General features: G+C 35.5%; 4 protein-coding genes across 5 annotated transcripts; 2 read left to right on the top strand and 2 right to left on the bottom strand.

The window, feature by feature from the left end:
* Positions 1-217: 217 nt before the first annotated feature.
* On the bottom strand, positions 218-7056 carry Adss (adenylosuccinate synthetase). Its single transcript, XM_068300751.1, has 5 exons — positions 6812-7056; positions 4665-4767; positions 1785-2064; positions 1345-1705; positions 218-1281 (listed from the first exon to the last, which is right to left on the bottom strand). The coding sequence occupies exons 1-5, from the start codon at positions 6986-6988 to the stop codon at positions 853-855; spliced, it is 1350 nt and encodes a 449-aa protein (XP_068156852.1). The 5' UTR covers positions 6989-7056; the 3' UTR covers positions 218-852.
* A 565-nt stretch (positions 7057-7621) lies between these two features.
* On the bottom strand, positions 7622-8998 carry LOC137584974 (uncharacterized). The gene is made up of 3 exons (XM_068300590.1): positions 8687-8998; positions 8519-8617; positions 7622-8430 (listed from the first exon to the last, which is right to left on the bottom strand). Exons 1-3 carry the CDS (start codon positions 8915-8917, stop codon positions 7870-7872), a joined length of 891 nt encoding a protein of 296 aa, XP_068156691.1. The 5' UTR covers positions 8918-8998; the 3' UTR covers positions 7622-7869.
* A 104-nt stretch (positions 8999-9102) lies between these two features.
* Positions 9103-10498, top strand: LOC137584860 (zinc finger HIT domain-containing protein 2). Its single transcript, XM_068300442.1, has 2 exons — positions 9103-9238; positions 9294-10498. The coding sequence occupies exons 1-2, from the start codon at positions 9207-9209 to the stop codon at positions 10435-10437; spliced, it is 1176 nt and encodes a 391-aa protein (XP_068156543.1). The 5' UTR covers positions 9103-9206; the 3' UTR covers positions 10438-10498.
* Positions 10465-18211, top strand: Synd (protein kinase C and casein kinase substrate in neurons protein Synd). Of its 2 annotated transcripts, none has more exons than XM_068300440.1 (10): positions 10465-10581; positions 13447-13553; positions 14145-14254; positions 15972-16309; positions 16378-16604; positions 16668-16788; positions 16863-16973; positions 17047-17264; positions 17464-17627; positions 17707-18211. In XM_068300440.1, the coding sequence occupies exons 1-10, from the start codon at positions 10546-10548 to the stop codon at positions 17817-17819; spliced, it is 1545 nt and encodes a 514-aa protein (XP_068156541.1). In that variant the 5' UTR covers positions 10465-10545; the 3' UTR covers positions 17820-18211. The 2 variants fall into 2 exon arrangements, with proteins under 2 accessions (XP_068156541.1, XP_068156542.1); XM_068300441.1 differs by lacking the exon at positions 10465-10581 and adding an exon at positions 10764-10893.
* Positions 18212-20981: the final 2770 nt, after the last annotated feature.

Below are 20981 nucleotides of genomic sequence, written 5' to 3'. Positions count from 1 at the left end.
CAGGTAAACAATTTTCTGGTATTTTTTTGATAGACAGACCGCCCATCGCCAAAAATTTGAACTGCTTACGATCAGCGGGAATACCGTTAATACGATAAACAAGGCATACATCAAAATACAAAAATATAGTTCTATAACTTCTCAGTTTCTTATTTAAAATACACTTAAAGGTTGAATAATTCATTCCCCGTGTTATTTGAGAAAAACCACAAATGAATTTTTCATTTATTTTTTGTTTTGTTTATGTATTTACTTTTAAAATGTATTTTCTTGCGACAAAATTATTATGATTTGTTTACACAGACACAAGAGTACAATTATGCTCCATGCTATTGTTGTATTTAAATATTAAAACAACATTATTTCGTTATTGTACAATAAAAAATATTTGCTTCTCATTTTGTATATGTTCTTCTTGTTGTTGTTAAACTGCACCTGATGATCTTAAAAACTAAGTACGGCCTCAACAAAACGAAATAAGAACAAAATATTCTAAAGTATGTATGCGCTTACTAAAAAAAATACAAGAAGAGATATTATGAACTTGAAAGAAGTAATAGTAAGATAAAATATGAAATTAAAGCCTTAATGAAGAAGCAATAAGCTAACAAATTTGTGTGTGTCGATATATAATGTTAGTTGTAAGGTAAGTATCATTCTGTTGTGGGTAGAAATAGTTGCTTGAATTTGGTTTAGTTAGTTACAATAGTCAAAACGCCGAATTCATGGCTAAAAAGGGTATTAAAGCGTTCTTTCGTCTAATTTATACATAACACACAAAAGGGTTATGCATGTAAAATAGTTTTATGTCCCTGGGTGGGAAGGGGATGGGGTGGTGTTAGTGGATAATGGCTAATGGACATTTATTATTGATTCGCGACCCTTGCCCACGCCCACCCAGCGCACGGGCACGCTTAATTCGCTCTCAAGGAAACGAACATAGTTTTGTGCATTCTCTGGCAATTCCTTAAAATTGCGTATGTGCTCGGTGGATGTCTGCCAACCGGGCAGATTAGCGTACTCCACCTCAATGGATCCCAGTTCGGCAATAGTGCCGGGGAAATGATCAAGTTTCTCGCCATTACTCCTCTTGTATCCCACTGCCACTTTAATTTCGGCCATTGTATCCAAAATGTCTAGCTTAGTGATGCAGATGCATGTATAGCCATTCACCAGAGAGGTGTACTTCAACAGGGGAATATCGAGCCAACCGCATCGTCGCTTTCGCTTGGTGGTCACACCCACTTCAAAACCACGCGTCTGCAGCAGATCACCAACTTCCTGCAAGGCAACAAAGTAATAATCAGAAAGCTGTAGGAATGTTTAAAATTAATCTCAACTCACATTCAATTGTTCAGTGGGGAAGGGTCCGTCACCCACTCGCGTCGTGTAGGCCTTTACCACACCAATAACCTCACCAATTGTCTGTGGTGGCAGACCCAGACCAGTTAGGACACCTCCAATGCTGCAATTGCTGCTGGTCACATAGGGATATGTGCCGAAATCAATATCCAACATGGCCGCATTGGCTCCCTCCACCAGGATGGTTTTGCCATTGCGTAGAGCTGTGTGCAAGAAGCAAATTGTGTCCTTGACATAGGGTCGCACCTTTTCCGCATAGTCCTTGTACCGAGCCAATTCAGCATCCACATCCACATTGATCGATGGGAACAGGCGTACATGTGTAGCCACAATAGACTTGAACCTAAGAGAAATTATTAAAATTAGCATTAATATTTTAATATTTTTATCTTCTCTCTGACTCTCTCGAATCCTGCACTTACTTATCACTGAAGAGATTAAAGTCACCAAGCAGCTCACCCACACGAATGCCATTGCGTGTTGCCTTGCTAGAGTAGGCCGGACCAATGCCCTTCTTGGTGGTGCCTAGGGATTTGCCTCCCTTCTCAGCCTCTTGCATGCCATCCACATGCTGATGAAAATCAAACACCAAATGGGCACGATCCGAAATGATTAAACGATTTTCCAAATGCGACAATCCCTTGGCTTGGTTTTTCAACAACTCGTCAAACAAAGACGGCAGATGAATGACGACACCATTGCCTGAAAATGAGATTTCAAATATTTTAGCTAAATTATTGCACTCTTCTAATTGATTTTTTTCCGGTCTACACAAATTACTTCAATCTATAATTCAAATCGTACTAATATACTATATATAATACTTGGCACGAATTTCAATCACATGTCTATACTATAAACTGTTTTACTTTCATCTTGTTGGCTAAGTTTATTACTCATACATATATACTTCTCGTTCTCGTGACTTGGATGCACCATCATTCATATGCCCAAGTATGTTTGGGTAATTATTTTAAACATGTCGAACTACCGAGCAAGTTGAGTTCATCTAAATGATTTATAAGAATCTTTATGGCAATTTAATGTCAAACAACTAAAACGTAGCAATGCATTTACAATAAAAGCAAAATTTTTGGGGTGGCAGTTATTTTTGAAATAACTTTCCAAAAATGGAATAAAAGTTAATAAGTTTGAAAAAGCAGCTTTCTTTAACAATACTTTATAAGTCCTTAATTTCTATATACACTGTCAGTGGTTATTCGTATTGGTCATAATTCAGATATCTTATAGTCAAGTGTGTTAATTACAAAAAACTTCTTTGAATTTTACAATAAACAGAATATGTAAAGTTTTATATGATTACGCATACGACTAGTATACGAGTAGCTATATATGGGTACTAGTCGTATGCGTAATCAACGTTATACTTCTTATAATTCATTTAAAGTAATCGCTTTTTAAAAAACTTGCTCTTTAGATTATAAAGATTGAAATCTTTTCCTCGCAAGTGAAGACAATCAATTTTATCTATAACAACTTATTTTCCGAATTGAGAACATTTATTACTGACTGATTGCATTAAGTATGATTGCATTTAATCCTCATAAGCTGGCTGACATTGTTGTTATATCATTTCCTCTACAAGTTGAAACTGACTGATTGCCATATGTGTTTGTATAACCACTTAGTTAGGCAATCAGAATATTTAAGCAAAGGTAGTTAGTTAAGGAAGGCAATTTTATATATTGCACGAGTTTATTTGAGTTTGCAAACTTTGTAACTGTTTGATTTTTATCTAACAATAACAATATTGCATAATCAACAACAAACAAAAGTATTAAAATAACATTTCCGAATTCATAATAGACCCTCTCCTCAACCGGCACGCGAGTCGAACTCAAGGACTGAGGGGGGATATACACACATACATACATATGTATAGAAACAGTCGCAAATTAAATATAATAAGTTAATTACTTGATTTCAATAACTTTTTACACATACAAAGACTGACTGGGATTTGTTGTGTTTTTTTTTTTTGTGTATTTTGCAGTTGTGTGTGTGTGTGTGTGTGTAGTGTGTGCGTGTTATAAACGATATCTTAATTGCAAAAAAAGCTCTCGCGCACAAACACAACAATCTATCCATTGCCCCATAAGTCTTTCCTACAGTATGGGTGAGAGATTGTGATTATCTCATATATACCTCAACTCGTTGTTGTAGAGCTAAATGAGTCTTGTGACAAGCGATGACAGTGTAGAATTTATTATATATAAATATACATAGTTACTTTTGCTTGGTAAAAAAGCCACAAAAACAGAACAGAACAGAGCAGAGCAGAGCCCGTCTGCCTGCCTGGCCAGAAGCCTTAACATCGATTTAACTTTTGAACATTGCCTGGCACGAAAACTTCTCTTGGTCTTTGATTTGATTATGTTAATTTGTAATTTACGAAAATAGAAAGCCTTTCTTATTTCTTAATGTTGTTATATATCGTTCTCTATCTCTCCCTCGCTGTCTCTGTCAGGGGCACATAGTCGAGGGAAAACTGTCAAAGTCAAAAGCCAATGTCAATGATGCACTAAAATCTTGGCGAAATAAACAAGTATATATACATATCTGTTTTGTAGGAACGTACAGGGCCGGATTAAGATAGCTAAGGAAAACAAATCTGATTCGATATTTATTACTTCATGATAATTTAAAGGGCTTGTCTTGCTTTACAATCGATTGGGGTCTATAAATTTTATTTACTTTAATTTTTCCTTTAGAAAATTTTCCATTTAAGGGTGTGGAATAATTAGGATTGGTCTCTAATTGGGTGGAGTGTTTAATTAAATACCGAAATATTGGAAAAATCCAAAGAAAAATTTCCACCTCAAGCAACTGTCTAATATTTGTATTTAACTCACAAATCAATGATAGACTGCTAGAGAATTCATAAGATTTTCAGATAAACTGAAACGCTATGGCTAAGCTTATAGATCCGTCCCTGTTTTTATATATTATTGTCTGTGTTCGCTCAATCCCCCAAACATATAATAGTTCTAAATACATATGGGACGTGTATATAATATATATATAGAAAGAAATCTTTTAAAAGCGAAATGAAAAGTGAAAAGAAAAATAGCTGCTTACTTTCATTGAAAAGTTTTTCATTCGCTTTGCTTGCTTTGATTTTTAAATATATTTTGAATTTATTCTTGCTTGCTGTTTGAACTTGGAATTCTGTTTTTTGTGTTTATGGTAGGGGACCTTTCTCTCGTTTCTCTGGTGCTTGCTTTTTGCCATTCTGTCCATCATTGATTGAGAAGGGGGAAAATTGATTGGCCAGGACTTACCAATGACCGAGATGCATTTCTCGTTCACTACGCCACTAGGCAAAAGATGGAAATCAAATTCCGTGCCATTCGCTACCACAGTGTGTCCAGCATTATTGCCTCCCTGCAGAGAGAAAGAGAACAAAAAGAGACTTTATATATCAGAAAGAAAACATAGATATATACATTTATATGTATGTGTTTAGTATATACAAAATTAGCATTGTTTTATATTCTGTTTCGCTTCTGTTTTTGTTTATTATTGCGTGAAAACCGAACGCTATGTGAAAAATAAATAAATAGATATACATACTATATATAATATATAGAATTCTTTAGTATTTGTATTTGTTTTGTATTAAATAACACAGTCGAGACCGACCATACAATGTGACAATTTTTGTTGGCCGATTTCACGTGCCTATATCTTCAAATGAATGTATATACATATCTAAAAGGCAATTAAATATGCTAAAAATGTACAGTTGGGGTCCCAAGAAACTAATATCTTCTACTTTTTTTCCCAACAGACTTATAGGAGACAATAGATAAGGGAATAAATTCTAAAAGATCTGATATAAAAGGTCATTGACCTTGTATTGAGGAAGCTGACAAAATGAGTAACATATAAACATTGGGAAATATCCAGGGGGTTTTTTAGATAACAAGTTAACGATATCTCCATCATTAATATATATTATTTGTATGACAAAGAGAAATGTGATTAATCTAAAATTATTTTTCATATTTGTGAATCACATATTTGAACGTTTTCAATTTCTGATCGTAAGTAAATGTTTCTTTTATTTTGATGGAATCTAAAATTAAATTCCATGTCCTTAGAAACCGAATAAGTATGCGAAGAATGAGTTTCAATTGCCAATATTTGATCATTTTTTATGGTTTAGTTTATGAAAAGACTTTATATTGAATTATCTTATCCAAATTAGTTATTAAATAGGACGAAAATCACTTTGGCTATATCCTTTAAAAGCTTAATTTAAACCAAGACATTGAATGTTACTAAAAGGAAGAAGGAACAAGTTTCTATGACAAAGATTTTAAAATGGATCAAAAGTTTAAGACAACATTTTCTAGCTTTTCTTGCTTGTTCTTATTTGCTGTCATAATATTGTTTTTACTTTTTTGGCAACTGTACAATTTATTGTTAGCTTGTTCGCTAATCAAGCAGCTATATATTATGATGCATTCTATATACAAAATTATGAAATAAACTCACACCATCAAATGAGTATGATAGGAATATTCTGGAATGAAATTTGAAAATTTCTCTAATGCAAAACAACTAAAATAATTACAATTAATTACGATTGACCAGGGGCCCCAATACCAGAGATGATATGATAGCCAGGAAATAGACAAGGTTTCTCGATTGTCACTGCGCAGTAAGTGATAAGGATTTTGGAGGCGTGTCTCTGATTTTGTATATGAGTCAGTGAAGCAAAATTATATAAACCCAGATAAGAGCAACGAAATAACAAGTCTGTCAGATGAAATAGTGTTCAATGAACTGAAATGAGTTTATTTTCATTGTTTTTTGATATCAACAAGTTGTTTGTTCTAAGGAATTTTGAATTAACTAAAATGTAATAGAAGATGGAGCTGGTCAATGTACATATGTATGAGTGGGTGACTTGATGATGAAGATAATTATTATGTAAGCCTTAGGAGAGACGATGTTGTCTTTTTTCGCTGAGCTAGCAAAGTTGTGCATACATGAGTGTATGTGTGTGTGTAGAAACGAGGAAAGGAATTAACGTCAGCAATGAGAGAGAGAATGAGTGACGAATTTTAGAGACCCAGACCCGCTGACTGAACACACACACACACACACACATGGTTCGTCACACACATGCGCCGCTCAAAAACACTTAAGCAAACATATGTACACACACACATACACAGACATGAACGCCGACGCCAGCACGCGGTAGTGTGAGCTCGCGGGGTCTGGCGATTGAAATTGATAAAAATTCCCATGAAAAAGAAAAAAAAGCATGCGGCGGCAACCGTCCAAAAATAATAAACGCACTTGAATTCATTCAACTAATGTCCTTGGCGCAAGGATAACTCTTAACGCTTATCACAGTGTCTGCGCTGATGATGTGACTTTATTTATTTCATTTTCATTTGTTTTCTTCTCTCACCTGGCACCTGCACACAATGTCCACCTCGGACGCCAACATGTCCACCACTTTGCCCTTGCCCTCATCGCCCCACTGGGCTCCTAGGACGACATCAACTTTTGATTTATACATTTTAGTCCGTCCTTGATGCAATTGCTCGTAATGATTGCCATTAACAGCAGCGCTTGATGTTGACATTTTCACAATTCAAACAGACGACCGGACACGCGAACACGTGCGAATACCGCAGCGAAGATTCAAGATGTGAATCTTTCTTTTTCAAAACATATGTTTTTTCTCGCCGCAGTTTTTAGCCCTCTTGCGGTAGCTTTTTGCCCTCTCGCGGCGAGAATTTTTTCCCTTAGGACTATTACTCGCACCCTTAGGACTATTACTCGCACCTTTAGGACTATTACTCGCACCCTTAGGACTATTACTCGCACCCTTAGGACTATTACTCGCACCTTTAGAACTATTACTCTCACCCTTAGGATTCCCGCAATTTGGCAATATTTGCAGATATACGTCGTATCCACAGTTCCTTCAATGGGGCTGCAAACAAATGATTCTATTAGTTTTAATGGATGAATCTGATTTCCTTCTACTTATCAGCTATGTATGTAAACTCATTGCCACCTACATATATCCAATCTCTGAAGATTCACTAAACGCAAATACGTTTCATTCAACAGCGAAGTCACAGCATCTGGGAGGCGTTGTAGCTAATGTAAAGAAAGAAATGGAATACTCATTAGAATTAATTTTATAAAAAATAAAAAGTAAATAAAAAAAGGAAAAGAAAAATACACCAAAACAACCATTTTCCAGGCATTTTCTTTTTTGATATTAACTTATGTATGTATTTAAATTAAATGTAATAGTTTTTTCCTGTTAAAATTGTTAATTATAATCAATTTACATATAAGTATACATTTACATATATTAGAATATTACAAATATTGTTAAACCAAATTATCATTAATAATCAAAATTTCCATAAAAATCAATTTAGTTTTCATTGATATAAAATACAAAAATGAATTAAAAGTATATACTCACAAATATTATGAACTAATATACTATTTACAACTCAGACCAATTGCCACCTCATATACCAGAAAGTGCACTATGCCCACTTCGGCACATAGCTCCTTTTCTACAAATGGCATCTGGCTGACAGCACTTCTTCCATACGGCTCCAGCTTGTCGTTTGAAAGATGCCCGACATTGAAGGTGGTGATGCTGGCATCAATGTCGAACACCTTTTTCAAAATTTTTTCCAATGAAGTGCTAAACCCCCATAATAATTGTAGGGTTTTGTAGTTTGAACCATTGCACATCGTCTCTATATCGTCCAGTTGGCTCTTATAAGACTCCCTCTTAAAAAGAGTCGCCAGTATTTCCTCCATACTGGCCCGAGTGAACGGGTCCTTCTCCATGTTGAATTTACTGGCAATATGTGTCGAATCAAATATGACAGGAGGTAGATTTCGCCCCAACATTTTCTCTGCGTCCTCCAGAGCCCGCACATTCATCTTATTCCGGTCCGACACCAGCGCCACAATATTTTTCAGGCGATTTGGTGGGACCTGACACAAGACATTAACCAAAGTCACGGCGACCTCTTCCGAATCAGTGAGCTGCAGCAAAAAAAAAAAAAAGAATTTAATAAATTTTATATTATCTATGTATGTATGTACATATACACATTTTGTCAATTGTACTTACAAATCTCTTTGTCTCCGGCTCAGCGCTTAGGCAGCAGTTGGCAGCGTATAACAGCTTCATGTGGCCCGTGTTCAAATTTGTGAGGAACACTACAAAGATCTGCAAATGTATGTGAGACACAATTGATTAGTTTGGAGCCTGGCATCCTTGGATAATGTTTGGACTTACCTTATGGACAAAGGGGAGGGTGTGGTGCCAGAACTCATCAATATTGAGGCTGTATGGCACCGATTCCTCCATTTCGCAAAGCAAATCAGGGTGAAAATAGGCCCCATAGATCAACCTTTTTATATGGCCCTCCATGGTGGCCACGAAATTCTTTTTCACATTTTCCTCCAAATTCCCCAGTCCAGGAAGGGCGTCCAAATAAAATATCTTGTTTTTGTATGCGAAAGACATCTTTAAATATATATATTTATATATCTTTATATATTTATATATATTTTTTTATATATTTATATAGCCAAAGTGACGCTTAGTGATTCTTCTTCTTTTTAAAGCTTCTTTTTTTTCGCGGTATTTTTTTGCCCTCTCGCCGTAAATTTTTGCCCTCTCGCCGTAAATTTTTGCCCTCCGGTCCGATAGTCCGATCGGCGATGTTTTAAGCAATCGATGGGAAAAACAACCGATTTCTTGGCCATCAATAGTGCCATCGATTGGCTTGCAACCCTACCACAGCTGATAAACAATGACTGAAGCCGCCACGGAAAATTGCAATTTGTAAGTAATACAGATTTAAATTAGTTTGTTGTATTTATCTGTCTCTTGCTAATAGTTGTCAAGCCGAACCCTTTAAATACACCTGTCCCCGGTGTAATGCACTCTACTGCAGCGTGGGATGCTACAAATCAAAGCCGCATCTCAAATGCTCGGAGGCATTCTACAAGTCTTGCATTCAGGATGAATTGGAGAGTGCAACGACTACACCTGAAAGTCAACAGGATATGAGAAAGATATATGATATATTGAAACGCATGCGGGAAACAGATGCTGGATTCAATCCCAAGGATTTCGATGCGGATGGACTTGACAATCCTCTGGACTCGGACGATGAAGATATAAGAGAAGAAGCCGATAAGGATGAAGAACAAGATCCTGTGCTTGAAGAGCAGAACGATGTAGATGCTGAATACGATGAGGATGAGGACATAGCCGCGCGCCTTAAGGGAATTGACATCAACGATGCTGACGAGGTCTGGAGTCGTCTGACAGTGGAAGAACAACAGGAATTCCAAAAACTAATAACCAGCGGTGACATTATGAAACTCATGCCCGACTATAAACCATGGTGGAGCAAGTCAAAGAATTCCAAAATTGTGATCATTAATGCGCCAGCGGATGATAAATCAAAAGTGCCTGAAATCGCGAAAAATATTCCCAAATTCTCGGACATTTGCCAAAAGGAACCATCTCCGTGTCTGCACTATAATCTGTGGAACATTCTAAGTGCCTATGCTTGTGTGGATCGATTCTTCAGCGGTGAGCAGCGTACGACAAATGCAAGTGAAGCTGCTGCCCATTTGGTTAATCTTAGTGCAACACTGAAGTATGGCACAAATTTTGAAGATGCCGAGGATGCTATTGTCTCGGTTGAAATGGAATCCCTTACCACAGGCAATAAGAGCTCAGCTGAAGCAGGTGCTAATCTCCTGGTTGAAAGTCGTGAGCAATTGCAGCAGGATGCACGACAGTTAATGTCGTCAAAGGACAACAAATTGGCTGCGTTAAGTGATGTTCTCCACCTGTTGCAGCAGAGCAAAGCGTTGGGTAAACGTGCCCATACGGACGAGGCTCAATTTCAGAAGATTTTCGCCTTGGCCAATGGCAGTATCGAGTTAAATCGGGCCAAATTGACACAGTTAATTAAGAAAATTGAGTTTTTGCTATCATATGTAATGATGAGGGAGGAGAGTCTCTGAGAGTATTCTGCCAAAATCATAAATATCTAGTTCTATCTAGTTTATGTTATTTTTCACAAAATCTGGAAAATTTTCATTTATTTTAAAATTTAAGTTTCACAAAAGGACATGGGATATATACTTAGAAGGATTCTGCACGATTTTGTGAGTAAATCAAATGCATTTTGAATTTTCACGCCTACAATCAACCAAACTTATCGGCGTGTGCTACGATTAGTTATCGCATAATAGCGCCGATAACTGGCCATAATTTATCGCCAGCACTGAGAAATAATTTTTTTTTACAACACTAGGAAATTTACCAACACTAAAGACGTTTTGCGATAGAAAATGCGATACATCGAAAAATAATTGGAATATTGAAGAAAACATCGATGTCTTCTCCCACCTCTATGTTTTTTTAAGTTGATTTTCCACCCAGACGCAACGTTTTTACGCTGTTTTTTTGTTATTTTGGTACGTCCTGATTTTTAATTCGTGAATATACAATGGGTCGTGTTTAATTATGCAAAACAACATTCCAACCGAGAGTGCTGAATGAATATACGTGTACCGATTTCAAGAACTTTTGTTGTTTTTTTTTACATCGAGTTGAAGGTGTGCAACAACAATAACAACAAGAACAGCAGCAAGAACATCAACGAAATTCCCAGTGGCCAGCAAGTGTTCCTCTTCTTCTTTCATTCTACGCTTCGCTAGCTAAATTGGTGCAAAAAAAAAGTCGAAAAAAAAGAAATAAGAGGGGAAAACAATTTGTGGGCGCGCATTAAAATTTAAACAAAACAAAGTTGAAGGTGAAATGAATATGGAATTTTTGACGTCATCTTATATAAGAGTGTAGAATGACTGGTTAATAAGAAATTTAATAATACGAAAAATGGGCCAAGAAAACGGCATTAAAACACCTTTAGATCTAGACGGAAAAAAGTTCAATCTTCAAGATAAACGAGTTGGTGTGAGTGTGTGTGCGTGTGTTAGTTTATGAGTGTGTTTGTGTGATGGCTCTTGCTTATCTATGGCGACAAATATGCGGAGTATGCGTCAACCTGTTTGAAAGATTGTACATATAGTAAAAAAAACTTTCTGCTGGAAATTTTCTACAACACCTCGCACACAGATGCGAAATCGAAAACGTAGACCGACCCCATGCTAAATAAGTAGTTAATTGTGACTGCATACGGCTAAATATAAATTGCATAGATTGAGAAATAAAAAAACCAGTAAACGATCGTAAGCAACGATGACAACAATTTCCAATTTTGAGAGCGGCAAAATCATGATGATGATGACGACGCCCAAAACCAAAATCAAATCAAGAGTGCCAACTCAATGTCAGTCAGCAAGAGGAACCACATTATATAGAGTTATCAATGGTTAAAGTCATTTCTTCGCTCTGCTCCGGTGTCCATTCCTCTTATCTTTCTGATGGCCCTCTGAGTGAGAACACACTCTCTCTCTCTCTGTCTTGCTCTCTATTATCCCGCTCTCTGAAATAGTTGCATTGTTTACAAACAGCTGATTGGGTCCAAGTTGTACCATAAATATGTCTGGAGAGACTATCATTGTCGGCGATAAGTGGTTATCTTTTGAAAGACAAATTAGTTGCATATATTTATATAGGGGTTTCATAAGGAGGTCGCTACATTAATTCTAAAATATCACATAATATTGCTACGCTATAGATGAGTCACAGTTCTTTCCCCTCAATTCAGGCAAGAGTTTTTTAAATAAGCTAAATTGAATCAATTTTTACCTATCTACTACTACTGTATGTATATATATATATTCAGGGCAGTGGTGAGAATATTATGTGGCAGGGATTTCAGGCCCCCTTAGTAGAGTAAAATTCCATTCAGGTTTTACGGGACCATGGTCCCGCGGTCTGTACGCCTCTGTTCTTAGAGTAGGAGAGTATCTCATAAATCATAAGAATCAAATCAAATCATTGAACTATTGATAAGTCAGAAATTTAGAGAGTCAACTATTCATATAATTTTGTCAAGAGGTGAATATTGTTTGAATTATTGATTACCGAATACCTTTTTAATTGTTCTTTATTTCAGTCATTTTTCTCCTAACAATAAACAATTAACAGATCAAACAAAGGAAGAAATTTACTTAATGTAATAGATTTTAAAACGTTTAAAAAATGATACTACTAAGCCTGGTGCCTTAGGTCCTAGTAATGTTCGGATTAACGGACTAGATTCGAGCCCACAAAAATAATACAATTTTTATCTATCTGAGAAAAGGATTTCGTTTTTTTATTTAAATAATGATATTATTAAAACTATGCATAGAAAAAACTAACGTTGTGTGTTCTATGGAAAATAGAAAAAACAAAAAAAAAAAAAAAACAATTTCACTTTCAATTAATTATTGCGAAAGATTATAGGTAATTAAAAATGTTTTCTCGTAGGTTGCCTCAGATTGTTTGTGCTTTGTGTACGCAGAAAAGTACATGTTTTTAATTAAATGTGCAACATCATAGTTTTAAAATAGAAATGCTTCATTATTTATTAGCATAGTTAATAAAAAAAAAATAACAAGAAAAGGCTAAGACCATCTTATGGCTTTTATCATATGCAAAGATAAAACGAATTGAAATTGGAAGTTTTACATAACAAAAAAAATAGAAAGAAATGAGCAAGTATTCTTGATAAATTAAAATAATGATATAATTTAATTAAAATAAATGCAAGAGATTGTTTATTTGTTGATGAAAAGCAAACTTTTGTTTGTACCGATATACATATGTATAGCATATACAAATATTGTTTAACAAACAATTACCACATGGTAAGAGAACTCTTAAACTTTTGATAAATTGCAATAGACTGAGAGAAGCAAAACAAAGAACCTTGTTGTTGTTGCATATCGTTTTCGTTTTTATTACACTTTGGAGCATTTATGTATACATTTATTTTCACCCACAATGTGCCACTTGTTGTCAATTGAAATATCTTCTCACTCTCTCTCTTTTCTTTGATTAATAATGCTCTCGTACAGGAAATGTCCCACCACAGCGATGATCAACTTCTGCAGGCTGGAAGTGATTCCTTTTGGGAACCTGGCAACTATAAACGAACTACTAAGCGCATTGAGGATGGTTACAAGTAAGTGTGTGGAAAAATCTGATAGGTATTCCAGAGGAAGGTAGAGAGGAAGAGGGAGAAATAAAAGAAAACAAAAAACTGTAAAAATCTTCAGCAGTTGGGTCATTGCCAGAGCAATGAAACCGGTTAAGACATTTGTATACCCTCTCTAAAGGTACATTAGCTTTGCAAATCTATCATAAAATCGGAATAGAATTAAGATTTAGCCAATTGTTTATAATGCAAGTATTATCTGTAGATCGTATAACCCATTAAACATTACTATATGTATATAAACAAAATTGGATCAACATTAGGAGAATATTCCTAAAATATTTGTACTTTTTAATGGTTGTTCTTTAAATTTGGTTAAATTTTCTATTTCTATTCGTAAAATTCATTAAATCTGCAACCATAGTAAACCATAGAGATTATCAAAGATACAAAAATTTTATTAACACAATTCTGAGTTGAAAATGGGACAGTTCTTATGTAGAGTATAGAAGAAACGTAGAGTATAGAAAAGTAGTTTTAAATTCTTATTAGATATTAAATGATTTGCTTATTTTTCTGTTTCCTCTTGTTTTTCTTTTTATTTTTGTTTTCTGACAGACTCTGCAATGACCTACAGCAACTGATACAGGAGCGAGCTGATATTGAGAAGGGATATGCAAAAAGTTTGCGCACCTGGTCAAAGAAATGGGGTGAACTCATTGAGAAAGGTGAGTGAATCGTGTGTGATTACGAATGCGAATGATGGGGGAGAGAAACGAGGGCAGGAAGAGAGATAGAGAAATGACCTGGCCCGGCTAGGCTTTCCGGCCAGTAGAGCACACAGAACAGGTGACCCGCAGTTTCCCCTCTAGCAGGTCTTTGTCGTCGTCGTCGTCTTATGACTTAGATGTTCTTATTTACAACATTCGCTATATCTTTGTTTGTGTACATTATTCTGGGCATTGCTTATTTTTGTTATTGTTGTACGATAAGTGGTTTAAGCTATTAATGGGCTTTTTCTTCTTCTTCGTTTTCTTCTTCTGCCCCATTGTTGTAGCCATTCAGCTTCTGCTGCTGCTGCTTCTGCTGCCGCTGTCAACCAAGGTAGGCAAAGGCATTGCAGAGCACTGTGGTGCTAATCTACACAAACAACTAATTATAAATGTAAATTAGTTTTCTTCGGGCCCCTATTTTCATGTTGCCACTCTTGAATAGAACCTTTAACCAAATCAGTTTACTAACGCGAAGATATTCTTCTAATGCATAATATTCATTAAAATTCTTTTTCCTTTTGAGCATTCAAAAGTGAGTTGCTTTTTGAGTAGGTAATTTTCTATTTTTTAATTGCTTTAATGCACTCATTTTTTGTTTTTGTTTGGTCTGCCAAATAAGTGATCATGAATTCCTGACTTTTGATCTAATGGCAGTTATTTATATAGTATCTCATCCGGCCCAGTGTGCGGGGTCTGGTCCGGTCTGGTTTTGGGGTTTGTTTGAAATGAAATCGAGTACAGCGGTGCGAGTTTTGCAAAAGTTGGTTACCGCTTTGCCTCATTGCTGTTGCTATGTTTGTATGACGGACGGACGGTGTGACTGACGAACTGTTGCCGCCGTCGCGACGTCTCTGCTGGTCAGTCATGTCCATCCACTTTCACAGTAACCCAGCAATAACCAATTGTACAAAAACAAAAAACAAAAAACGAGCGGCTTCTTCTTCAACTACTTTCGCATGGAATTTGCCTAGTTGAGTTTAGACCAGACGAACAGAAAAACAGAGTTCGAGATGGCTAGAAGCAGAGAGGCAAAGCAAAGCAAACTAAACCGGCACCAAAGCGTTGCTTGAAATGGTTTCAAAAATCAATTCGACGAGAAAAATAGAACGAACGAGTTATTTCTATGTTAAGCGTCTCAATTTTCAACGTATGCGTATGTGTATGTCTGTATATCGGAAAGGGGTGGAGGCAGGGATAGAACACAACAGGTAGATGGGTTACCACCTACCTACCTATCTATTGAATCGTCGTTAGTCAAATGATAATTTGAAACAAGTTTCGTGCATTCCCAATTTCCAATTATAAGACGAGTGGTCGCATACCATTTATATTTTTGTTTTATTACAATTTGTTCTTTTTATTAGCGCTAAATAAAATATGCCAAAAATGTGCGACATACACACACACACACCTACGTATAGAAATCTAGAGATACTCATACCTAGTCACATAGCTACTCAAGCACGCTTCTTGACTGGCTCGGGTGGCTTTTGGGGCTCTGATTAGATAAAGAAAAATACAAACAAGTACGAATATGGCGGGTATCTACTACTTCTACTCAATGACGTAAACCTGGGCGACAAAACCACAAAAATATGAAACAATAAATCTTTCATTTAATTGCCTTTAAATATTTATTTGTAAGATATCTAATCTCTTATCTATTTTGCAGGCCCCGAATATGGCACCACCGAAGCAGCATGGAAGGGTGTTCTTACCGAATCGGAACGCGTCTCCGATGTGCATATGAAAATCAAAGATAATCTATGCAATGATGTTAACAGTCAGATTAAAACCTGGCAAAAGGATAATTTCCATCACACACTAATGCAGATCAAAGAGCGCAAGGATCTGGAGGATTTGTTTAAGAAGGCACAGAAACCATGGGCCAAACTGTTAGCCAAAGTGGAGAAGGCCAAAGCAGACTATCATTCTGCATGCAAAACAGAACGTAGTGCCACCAATCAAGAGCGTAATGCCAATGCTGACAGTTCACTATCACCGGATCAGGTGAGAATATGCATATAACTATTTATCTTCAATCTTTTCCAATAATATTATTTTTTTGTATTGTTTAGGTAAAGAAAATGCATGATCGCGTGCAAAAGACCAAAGATCAAGTGCAAAAATGTCGCGAGAAATATGAGCAAGCCATTTCCGAAATAACCAAATACAATTCGGTTTATATTGAGGATATGACATCAGTTTTTGAAAAGTGCCAAACCATAGAGAAGACTCGTTTGCAATTCTTTAAGGAAATTCTCTTCAATGTGCATGCCTGTCTCGATCCCACCAAAGTGCAAAGGTATAATCGATTGATTAAAAGCTTACAATATATATTCTTTTAATTTCTTTATTTTAATTATAGTCTGCCACAAATCTATGAGGAATTCTATCATACAATTAATAATGCGGACCAACAAAAGGACTTGAAATGGTGGTCAAATAATCATGGTATTAACATGGCCATGAACTGGCCGTCATTTGTGGTTAGTAAACAAACAAGTCCTCCATTTAAACTAAACTAATAATTTGTTTGGGGTATTTTTCTTTTTTAATAAAGGAATACACCGAGGAATTCCGTGATATAGCCAAGGGAAACAAATCAAAAGAAGCATTACCGGCCGCACCCATAACGTTAATAAATCAGCGGCCGGTGGCCGAGGATGTGCATGTGAGACATTGATAGTTACATAAGTTTTGTTGTGATTAACCAACCATCCCCATCTATCCCCATTCCCATTTAGGAATATTCCACAACAAATAGTCTAAAGAAAACAAATGCCAACGCCAGCGTCAACAGCAAAGCGAGTGGCAAGAGTGAACAAGCAATAACGCAATCTTCTGCCACAACAGTTGAAGCCAAATCAGCGTCAACAGCTACCGGTACGGCGGCAGCGGCAGCAGCAGCAGCAACAGCGGCGGCAGCGGCAGCGGCATCATCGAATCGCAATTCGAGCGTAACGTAAGTTGAAACAGTTTGTTTTGTTTTGGATTACATCCGAGAGTGGTCGGCGGTCACACATATGTAGATATATGTACATACATATATATTTATACATATATATATGTGTATATCTAGATGTAGAAATGGCGAGACAGACACGTCGCGTTGAGTGCGCTCATTTTCATTGAACTAATTGATTTCAATTTGTGTTTCACAGCAATGGCAACGGCAACGGCAAAGTCGATGCAAATCCATTCGAAGAGGAGGAGGAGTGGGATGAGGGCGACAATGTGCTGGTCGACAATGGTGAGCCGGGTGTACCAGTCAAAGCATTGTACGACTACGATGGCGCTGAAAGCGACGAGCTAACATTTAAGCAAGGTGCGTGAAGAGAAAACACTACAATTATTGCTGAATATCGTAAATCTAACTCTCTCTCTCTCTGCATATCTGCTTGCAGGTGAGGTGTTTGAGAAGCTCGAAGATGAGGATGAACAAGGCTGGTGCAAGGGACGCATGAATGGACGCGTTGGCCTGTATCCGGCCAATTATGTTGAGATATTTAACTCGTAAAATAGTCGAATATCGTTTATACAGATAAATCGATGCGTAGATACCGAGAATAGAGACGTAAACAGTCGTGTTGATGAAATTATTATAATATGTATTAGAAATTGTTATGAGCAATTGCTTGCTCACACACTTCAAATACACAACATATATATATATATATATATATATATATATATATATGAATAGTTTGTGTATGTATATGTTTGTATGTGTGTGTGTGTAGTAGTAGTAACAACATCTAATGTATTAGGCATTGAATTTTTGTATCAGACAGAAGAAGACGGAAAAGATGAGCAAACTAAGAACCTACCAATTAAACAACAGCAAAATAAACCAATTCACCCCACTATAGAAGCATTCTAAGCAACAGAATAAAACCAATTTAGATAAAATATAGATCAGATCGAATTAATAAGTATAAAAGTTTGATCTGTTTTAAGAAATGCAAAAAAGAAACAAATCGGAATAACGTAAATAATGTATTATGTAATTTATGCTAATGTATAGCACCAAAACTGAAACCGAACAATGGTTATTTTGAAAGCAAAACGCCTTCTAGTGGCATTTTTTGTAATGCGTTTCTTGAACATTTTAATAATTATGAAGTTTTTATGTATATCTATTATATACATACATTACTAAACTATACTATACATGCATACATACATAGATAGATATTATGTATACGTATATTATTGTATATGTACATTTTTAAATGACTTAAATTATTGAAATAAAACAGAACCCATGGAAAAAAAAATAACTCATTGAATTAAGGAATATAAGAAATGAAGTAACGTTTGTCTAAGGTTTTAACAAAATTAGTCATCTACCTTTGTCTCGTTATATCGTTAAACCAGTTCTCATTGCTAATTTTTCATAAAATTTTACTGGTAAGCTACTTATGTATCGATGTATGTATCTATATATAGAAAGGGTTAAAGCATTCTACTTATAACCTGCAAATCGGATCATTTTATAACCACTATGATTTATGATATGTTTAATAGAATCTACGCGCTTCATCAAGAGAATAGAGACTATAATTGCTTCTTTTTAGCAAAAGTAAGGAAAAGGAGTAATAAGTCAAAACCTATAAAGCCAACAGATCGAGTAAGTTTTTAAAATTGAATCGACTATTGTCAGAAAGTGCTTTAAACTTTTTTATTACAGATTGTTGAGCTGTAAATTTTTCTTTTGAAATTTGGTAGTTCCCTCTGATGTTTCTGCAATTATTACCCTTTGCAGATAAAATTTTCCGTCAGAAGTCGATACGATAAGGATACAGTAAGGTATAATAAACGTTTAAGATATTTGTCGATTTCCTTGTGTACTTATATACATATTAATTTTGTAGATACAAAAGTTCTATCACTTTTCCGAATCTGATGGCTCTGTTCGTTGAAATAATGAAACACCAACTGAGTAAATCTATCAACCCCAACATGTTCATCGCTTGGATGTATATCCGTTCAAATGGAAGGATTTCAAACGACAAGGCTATCTATCTGCCTTAGCAGAGGATTGGAATACCGTTTGGGACGGAAGCAAGTACGATTCATCTGTGCAGTTCACACAAATTCATAAAGGTGAACCTTCTTTTGGCCTCTTCTGGACGTATTCTTTTAGCCTTAACAACTTTTTCATGCCGTACATGGCTGAACAATTTATGGATTACATCCGGCAATTTCGGCATGATCACGGTATATGGATTGAAATTAAAAAGTGGTTGTCATGAGGAACGTTTACCTCCAATGTAAATCGAAATCGATTAATATCGCTCTATGATATCTATGCCACGCTAAGGCATATTCTTGAGCTGGATACGCCATCAGAGCAACTGCCTCGACCCTAAGCGTGTGCCACTTGTCAATTTCTATTAGAATAGGAATAAGATAACTTATCGAGTTCAGTTCATGGATGAACCGGGCTTAGTATCTCTTGAGGGCACTGCCGAATGGAATGTACTTACTACAGTTTTAACGGTTCCAATTGTTGTGACATAATTATTGCTTAACGGATAAAAAAGTTTTCAACTACTTATTGCCTGTGTTTGCCATGACAAAGCAATAACTCTCTTAATTATGCTGGATCATAATATGGAAATAAACAAATTTCTATCATGAATATTTATGAAAGATTGATGTTAGATAAAATCATAAATTATAAGTCAGATTTGTTGAATATTCCATTAAGTTAATTCAAAGATGTTGTGATAAATTTTGCAATCAATCTTCATATAATGGGAAAATAATGTTGAGGTCAAATGAGTAATACAAAAGCTTATTTAGTAAAATAATCAAAAGAAAACAAAAACAAGAAAATAAAATTAAATAATAATGTTTATGTGCTCATTGAAATAAGCTTATCAATAGGTAGAATTCCAAATTTGTGTTGGTTTCTTCTTCCAACTAAACTTAACTAATCATGAAATTATTTGACGACTAAATTCATCTCTTGTTTAAATGTTTTGTAACCTTGTTAATAACAATTTATACTCGCCTAAGATACTATACTACTGGAATAAAATACTATAAAACGCATTTGTAATGATACGAGAAAATGATTCTCACTTTTGTATACCGTGTAATTTATATATATTCTTTAAATAATGAACTTTAGTCGACGTAATGACTTTAGTTATTACATTCATATTTCCGTTTATCACGACTACAATGCAAAAATATAATGAAGCAATGCCCTTGTCATGAATAGATTTTGAAACGTGATGCGCATTGTTCAAAAACACTTCTTACATTCAAGCAATATGCTAATCGGCACATAGCCAACTTAAAGCTAAAGATCATATTTAACATGAACGTAGTTTCCATTCGATCAAGGGGGGTTGACATATATACATGTATTCGGTACGGCAGCATAGTTTTTTTGAAAAACAGCCAAATATCTGGGTTTTATCTTAGATATGTAGATATTAAATATGTATATATATAATACCACATTCTAATTTTGATAGATTTTACTTATAGTTTTATTTTATTTTTAGAACCAGACATTAAATTTATATAAATTCCTAGAATCATTTCAGGCACAAACCAAGATTTTTTTTAAATAGACTTTATATATCATTCAGTGTTTGTTTAGATAACAATTTGTTTATGTTTGTGTAAGACTTAAACAAAAGATTAAGAAGATGCATTAAAG

The sequence above is a fragment of the Drosophila tropicalis genome, unplaced genomic scaffold, assembly GCF_018151085.1.
Source record: "Drosophila tropicalis isolate 14030-0801.00 unplaced genomic scaffold, ASM1815108v1 contig_878, whole genome shotgun sequence".
Lineage (NCBI taxonomy): Eukaryota > Metazoa > Arthropoda > Insecta > Diptera > Drosophilidae > Drosophila > Drosophila tropicalis.
This window is presented reverse-complemented; position numbering and strand designations above follow the sequence as displayed.